The sequence below is a fragment of the Chrysemys picta genome, unplaced genomic scaffold, assembly GCF_011386835.1.
Source record: "Chrysemys picta bellii isolate R12L10 unplaced genomic scaffold, ASM1138683v2 scaf193, whole genome shotgun sequence".
Lineage (NCBI taxonomy): Eukaryota > Metazoa > Chordata > Testudines > Emydidae > Chrysemys > Chrysemys picta.
The window spans coordinates 66,603-74,172 of record NW_027052900.1 but is presented as its reverse complement, the minus strand read 5'-3'; the positions used below and the strand labels follow the sequence as shown (position 1 = coordinate 74,172).

Here is a 7,570-nt window from a genome sequence, read left to right as displayed (position 1 = left end):
GCTGGGCTCGGGAGCGGTGGGGGGGGAAGTGGGGCGGACAGCCCCAGAGATCGGACCTGGGGCCGGGAGGAGACCCCGGGGAAAGTGACTCCGCACAAGGGCTCCTGGGGGGGGTCCCCTGTGGGGCGGTGTCGGGGAGGGGGGAGCCGGAGTTGCGGGGCGGGGGGGGGGGGCGTTGAACTGTCTGTGCAGCCGGGAGATTTGGGGGGAGATGCAGGGACGCTGAGAGCCACTGACCAGAACTGTGAACACGTGTCTCTGCCAGCCCCTGCTCTGCCCCTTCCCCGCTCTGGGCTGGGGCAGGGGTGGGGGTGCAGGACGGGGGAGGGAGTTTGGGTGTGGGATGGGGGAGGGGCGCAGGCTCTGGGAGGAAGTTTGGGTGAGGGGGTGGGTGTGCAGGCTCTGGGAGGAAATGAGGGTGGGAGGGGATGCTGGGTGCAGGCTCATCTGGGGCAGTGGTGGGGTGCAGGAGGGGTGAGGGGTGCAGGTTCCGGGAGGGAGTTTGGGTGCAGGAGGGGTGCAGGGTGCAGGCTCTGGGGGGGAGTTTGGGTGCAGGGGGTGAGGGGGCGGGTGTGCAGGCTCTGGGAGGAAATGGGGGTGTGGGGTGCCAGCTCTGGGATGGAGTGTGGGTGCTGGATGCAGGCTCTGGGCAGGGACAGGGGTTGGGTGCAGGAGGGGTGAGAGGGTTCAGGGCCTGGGAGGGTGTTTGGGTTGGCGGGGAGGGAGTTTGGGGGTGGGAAGGGATGTGGGGGTAGGCGGTGGGGTGCAGGCTCTTGGAGCGGGTGGAGGATACAGCATTTACCTGGGGCAGCGGCTCCTAGGTGGCATAGGCCAGGGGGTCTCCGCACGCTGCTGCCCCCCTCACTCCCCCAGAGGCCGCAGCGCAGGGATGGGCCTTTTTTAATCGCCTGGGGGAGGCAGGTGGGACCGGGGGCCGCATGGCGGGGGGGGGGGTGTGCGGGGGCGGCAGGTGGGGGGGGAGGGGATGGAGGGTGCGGGGATGGCAGGAGGGACTGGGGGACGCATGGGGGTGGCAGGCAGGGTCGCGGGAGAGACCCGGCCCCGAACATTTGTGGAGCCGGGCCCCAGGCCAGGAATATTCCTGGTGCCCAGGCACCATGAGCCCCTACAACTCGCCGCCCGTACCTCCTCATCCCGCCCCCCACCTGCCAGGTTCTTCCTCGCCACCCCTCCCTGCCAGTCATCTCCCTGCCTCTCCGCTCCCCCCTCACCCCTCTGTGCTATGGGGAGGGGGTGGAGGAGAGACCCTGGGGAGCAGCAGGAGGGGGCGAGCGGGGGGCGGAGTGTGGGCAGAGTCTCGGGCTGCAGAGGCGGGGCAGGGAGCTACTCCCCCCTTCCCCCCGCCCAGAGAAGATTCATCCCCCGCCCGCGCTTTCCCTGTCTGTAGAAATTCCCTCCAGTTCATCCCCTTTTCTCTCCTTGTCACGTGTCGCCCAGCATGGCAGAATCTCGGGGTCTGTCTGCAGGGAAAGAACCTGGGGAATCGTGATGGGAAGGTACCTAAAGCCTGTTCTCCCACCTCCACAACTGCCCTTCTCGCCCTGCCAGGCTGCAGAACGACGCCCACGCTTCGCTCCAGCCCTTGGCACAGGGCAGAGAAATGGCTGCAGCGGAGCCAGTTCAGGTAGGGGTTCTTGGGGGGTGGCTGGTGGGTTGCTGCAGGAGGGAGGGGGCAGCAATACACAGGGGGTGAGAAGGTTTGGGTCTGGTTTGGAGGTGGGAGCGGGGCAGGAAATTCCCAGGGTGGAAAAAGGGAGGAGGCCAGGGGCTGGCAAACCTGCTGGGACTTGTTTAATAAGTGCCCTGGATTCTAGGATCAGAGCCATGCGGTTCGGAGGGGAAATGCCCTAATTTGTGGGAGAGGAAACAACCCACCTAGGTGAGGTTAGGAAACACTGACCAGGCTCCCAATCCTGGAGCCTGACCCGACTGACCAACGGCAGCTGCGAAATATGAAAGGGGCAGCGTAGGGGCCCTGCCCTTCCCTTCATATCCAGCTCCTCGCAATGAGGAGGGTGTTGGTATCTACCAGGGAATTGTCCCTGGACCCTGCCAGGGCTCCATCTCCTGTATCAGCCCCTGGCTAGTAGGTGTGTGATGGATCTGCTGGGAGAGACCAGGGGCTCTCTCTTCGTCCCCTCACCTGGGTGTTTCCTGGATGCTCTGGTACCAGATAGATTCATGGAGGGCAGGTTCATCGATGGCTATTAGCCGGGATGGGCAGGGACGGTGTCCCTGGTCTCTGTTTGCTAGAAACTGGGAATAGGCGACAGGTGAATCACTTGATGATTCCCTGTTCTGTTCATTCCCTCTGAGGCGTCTGGCATTGGCCACTGTCGGCAGACAGGATACTGGGCTAGATGGACCTTTGGTCTGACTCAGGCTGGCTGTTCTTATGAGTGGTTTGGGGGTTGGTCTCTGACTGCGAGCCCCTCAGAGCTTCCATTTGATTGGCTCCTTTCCCCCATGAATAGTGGAGTTGTGGCTGGGGCAGCAGGCACTGAGTGGGGGGCACCTGTTGTTTCAGGGGCCGGTGAGCTTCCAGTAGGTGGCTGTGTATTTCACCGCGGGGCAGGGGGCTCTGCTGGACCCCACTCAGAGAGCCCTCTACACAGACGTCATGCAGCAGAACTATGAGAACGTGACCTCGCTGGGTAAGAGTTCCTGTCCCCTCGGTTCTTAGGAGGGGAAATGCAGAGTTAAGGCTTATGGCATCCCCACAATGCAACCTCTACTCTGCCCTGTTTCAGCAACACCCCAACAAGCCAGTGACACACACCCTAGCGCTCTGCCCTCCCCTGCTACAGGACGCTCTGGGAACAGCGCACAGGGGCAGCACAGCACGAAGTCTGACATCTTCTCTTTGCTAGGGCAAAACTTGGATTTAGGTCCAATGTGACAAACAGAAACTTGTGACCCCTGGCCGGCACTCACACACTGATCCCACTCCATACAAACCAGCTCGGACCTGCAAAGTGAGATCACCCCTTTCCCCCTCGCCCCGAGGTTTCCTCCTGAGTCACAGACTTCGCTTAGCTCTCACTGAGCCCTGAGGATCACTAGCACATATGTCACCAGGATGCTGACAATCTCAGTGACAAGAACTCACCCCTGTGCACCTTCACGGACCCAGCCTCCAGCCCTTAGCACGGGCATGAGGCAGACTAGGCCCCCAAGGTTTACATGTAGCTCTCTTCATATCACAGTCACATCTCTGCCAAGCTGCTCCCAGTCATCCACAGCTGACACACATGCAGGAAAATGCTGGTATTCCGATCCGTGGAACACAACACAAACGGTGGCATGTTCTTCTCAGTGGTTCTTCATAGCTGTATGTCTACCCTAGAGCTTTTCCCAGCATAGCTGTGTTGGTCAGTGGTGTGATTTTTCACACCCCCATCACACAGAGCTAGGCTAGCAAAAAGTTTAAGTGCAGACTGGGCAAGAAAGTGGGTTTTTTAGTTCAGAGAACTTTAAACTATTAATCTTAACACAAACATTTTGGTATAAAAGGGCAAAGCTTCCAAGAGGAACTTCTGCCGAATGCAAGAAAAATGCACCACACACATAGTGTGAAAGCTATCGGAGCTCGGGCTCAGGCTTCAGTTCATGGGTGTCGTTCAGGTTCAGTGGCCGCAGCCCATCCCCTTGAGCAAACCTTTCCCTGGGCCAGCAGATTGCTGGCAACCCTCGCGCACTTCATAGGGACGTAGTCTGGCAGCACGTGTGCATTTCCAGGTCAGCGACTGCTCAGTTTGGCTTGTGCTGCTCTGAGATTCCAGATTCCGCAGCTATTGGCTTTCAGAGCTGGTTTCCTGCAGAAGACGGGGTGTCCTGTATTAACAGATCAACGCCAAGTGACTGTGATCAGTCCAGGGACAATTAGAACCAGTTTCAGCCCCAGCTGTGTGCAAAAAACATTTCAAGACCAAGATGATTTTGTCAAAAGCTGCCTAGGGTGGTGGGGCTGAATCTCAGGAACATCTTTAACCCGTCACCCCATACTGGGACCAGTAACCCGTCCATGAATGACCATAGAAACCAGCACATTTCAAGGCCATCTGAATGCACCTGTGGAATTTAGGGTAGTTAGAATAGTTGGTTTTTATGCAGAAAATGATGCTTCTGTGGACTAGCTATTGCCTCTGCGGGAGGTGGATGACCTACCCCGACAGCAGAACCTTTCCATTGCTGAATATCTACACTGACCCACTACAGCACTCCAGTCATGGTGTCTCAAGTGTAGACACATCCTGAGATATGACATTCGGTGACACCCCCTGTCCCTCCTATTCCTCACTGCGCTGAATCCCACCAGCCCGTGCTCAACGGTCCCAACTCTCCTACAACTCCCCCATTCTCTCGGGGTTTCTCTCTGGGATGAAGAAGCAGGTCCAGGGTAACTTCCCCTCTGGCTGGGGCCTTAACTTCCTGGAACGTGGAGTTCCTGTCTCTGTGTTTTAGGACCCCGTTTGCTGAGCAGTGTCTGGCTGTGTGTGTTCCCAGCAGAGATGGGGAGAGTTAAATCCCTCATACGCAGAGTCTCCTGCACCTGGGGAGCTGCACCCAGCCTTTCCCTGCTGTAAAATGGGCTGGGGTTAAAGTAATAGAAACGTCCCATGAATTCCCTGATCTCCCTTGTTTTCTTTCTCCTGAGCAGGGTGTCCAGTTTCCAAACCTGATGTGAACTCCTAGCTGGAAGGAGGGGAGGAGCCGTGGGTCCCGGATCTCCAGGGCTGTGAGGAAGGAGAGATCCCCAGAGGTGCCTGCGCAGGTGAGGGATCATTAAACCAACTCAAAGCTCTCAGTGCCCGAAGGAAACAGCTGGGAGTCCCTAAAAGCCTTGTGAGCTCTCGGGGTTCAGGAGTATCCCCAGGAGGCCGTGTATCCTCAGGGCAGCTGTCGCTCATGGCTTCCTACGCATCCTGACTGACACGTGGCAGAGCTCCCTCCCCGAGGGGATGTGGAGGCAGAATTGTTCCCCTCCTCTCTCCCCTATGGGGAAGAGTTGTGGAGAATCCAGCTACTAGGTTTCTTTTCTGTCTCTCCAGCTCTAATTTTGGTTGTTTTCCCCTTTCCATCCCTGTGTCTGAGGTTTCTCTCTCTGTCCCAGCAGGTGCTGGGATGGTGAGTGAGGAGAAGAAGCAGAATCCTCAGCAGGAAGATTCTGAGCAAGTGGCACCACATGGGGGATTATCGCACGATTCCAGAGGGAATGTGTCCCGACATCGTGTGCAGGGCAAAGCCTGTGGGAGTCAGCACAGGCCAGAGAGGGAGCAGAGAAACCAGCCAGCGGAGAAAGTGGGTAACTCCATTAATTGTCAGGGAACTCACCAGGACCTCCTGGAAACCACAGCCCAGGCGAGAATACCCACAGGAGAGAGAAAAGACACATGCACTGAGTGTGGAAAACATTTCACTAACCACTCAGGCCTTTTAAAACATCAGAGAATCCACACAGGAGAGAGACCCCAAGAATGCAGTGAGTGCGAGAAAACCTTCACTCTGAGCTCTACCCTTAGTAACCATCAGAGGATCCACACAGGGGAGAAACCCTACGAATGCTGTGAGTGCGGGAAAAGCTTCACTCAGAGCTCAGCCCTTAATAAACATCAGAGGATCCACACAGGGGAGAAACCCTACGAATGCAGTGAGTGCGGGAAAAGCTTCACTGTCAGCTCAGACCTTACTGGACATCAGAATATCCACAAGGGAAAGATACCTCATCAGTGCTCTGAGTGTGGAAAAATGTTCACACAGAGTCCAGCTCTTATTACACATCAAAGGATCCACACTGGAGTGAGACCCTATGAGTGCCATGAATGCGGGGAAAAATTCACTGTCAAGAAAGCCCTCAATACACATCAGAGGATCCACACGGGAGAGCGCCCCTATGAGTGCTCACCTACTGACCGCTACACTTACCTACATGCCTCCAGCTTTCATCCAAGACACATCACACAATCCATTGTCTACAGCCAAGCCCTAAGATACAACCGAATTTGCTCCAACCCCTCAGACAGAGACAAACATCTACAAGATCTTTATCAAGCATTTGTAAAACTACAATACCCACCTGGGGAAGTGAGGAAACAGATTGACAGAGCAAGACGGGTACCCAGAAATCACCTACTACAGGACAGGCCCAACAAGGACAATAACAGAACACCACTGGCCATCACATACAGTCCCCAGCTAAAACCTCTCCAGCGCATTATCCACGATCTACAACCTATCCTGGAAAATGATCCCTCACTCTCACAGACCTTGGGAGGCAGGCCAGTCCTCGCTTACAGACAACCCCCCAACCTTAAGCAAATACTCACCAGCAACTACACACCACACCACAGAAACACCAACCCAGGAACCTATCCCTGTAGCAAACCTCGTTGCCTACTCTGTCCCCATATCTACTCTGGCAACAGCATCAGAGGACCCAACCACATCAGCCACACCATCAAGGGCTCATTCACCTGCACATCCACTAATGTTATATATGCCATCATGTGCCAGCAATGCCCCTCTGCCATGTACATTGGCCAAACCGGACAGTCCCTCCGCAAAAGAATAAATGGACACAAATCGGACATCAGGAATGGTAACATACATAAGCCAGTAAGTGAACATTTCAATCTCCCTGGTCATTCTATTACAGATTTAAAAGTCACTATCATTGAACAAAAAAACTTCAGAAACAGACTTCAAAGAGAAACAGCAGAATTAAAATTCATTTGCAAATTCAACACCATTAATCTGGGCTTGAATAGGGACTGGGAGTGGCTGGCTCATTACAGAAGCAGCTTTTCCTCTCCTGGAATTGACACCTCCTCATCTATTATTGGGAGTGGACTACATCCACCCTGATTGAATTGGCCCTGTCAACACTGGTTCTCCACTTGAGAAGTAACTCCCTGCTCTCCATGTGTCAGTATATAATGCCTGCATCTGTAACTTTCACTCTATGCATCTGAAGAAGTGAGGTTTTTACTCACAAAAGCTTATGCCCAAATAAATCTGTTAGTCTTTAAGGTGCCACCAGACTCCCTGTTGTTTTTGTAGATACAGACTAACACGGCTACCCCCTGATACTTGACACCTATGAGTGCTGTGAGTGTGAGAAACTGTTCAGACAGAAATCAACCCTAATTACACATCAGGCAAGTCAAGACATACAGGAGAGAGACCCTATCAGTGTTGTGAGTGCGGGAAAGGCTTCAGTGTGAGCTCAGACCTCATTGTACATCAGAGAATTCACACAGGAGAGAGACCTTATAGATGCTGTGAGTGCGGGAAAAGTTTCACTCAGGGCCCACACCTTACAAGACATCAGGGTGTTCACAGGACAGCAACGCAGTGAGAAAAGACTTTTTTTAAAAACACATTTGCTAATTCCCACATAGTGACCTTGTGGTTGGTTTGCACCATTTGTGTCCCTCTGTTCTCTCAACTGCCTCGTGTGTTGCCCACTTGTGCCTTTTACAGGTCACCCTTCTCTGGGGTGAGTCCCTTGCTCCTTTCTCCTGTGAGTCATTGGAGTGTGTGTCCTTCC

General features: G+C 54.8%; 1 protein-coding gene across 2 annotated transcripts; it reads left to right on the top strand.

The window, feature by feature from the left end:
* The first annotated feature begins 1,196 nt into the window (after nt 1-1,196).
* On the top strand, nt 1,197-7,342 carry LOC135978263 (zinc finger protein 584-like). 2 transcript variants are annotated; one of them, XM_065579259.1, is made up of 3 exons: nt 1,197-1,645; nt 4,682-4,795; nt 5,135-7,342. In XM_065579259.1, the coding sequence occupies exon 3, from the start codon at nt 5,146-5,148 to the stop codon at nt 6,883-6,885; it is 1,740 nt and encodes a 579-aa protein (XP_065435331.1). In that variant the 5' UTR covers nt 1,197-1,645; nt 4,682-4,795; nt 5,135-5,145; the 3' UTR covers nt 6,886-7,342. The 2 variants fall into 2 exon arrangements, with proteins under 2 accessions (XP_065435331.1, XP_065435330.1); XM_065579258.1 differs by having other exon boundaries at nt 5,138-7,341.
* The last annotated feature ends 228 nt before the right edge of the window (nt 7,343-7,570 follow it).

What these genes read in the sequence shown, in the direction of transcription:
- LOC135978263 (XM_065579259.1), top strand. Translation starts at nt 5,146, where the DNA reads ATGGTGAGTGAGGAGAAGAAGCAGAATCCTCAGCAGGAAGATTCTGAG.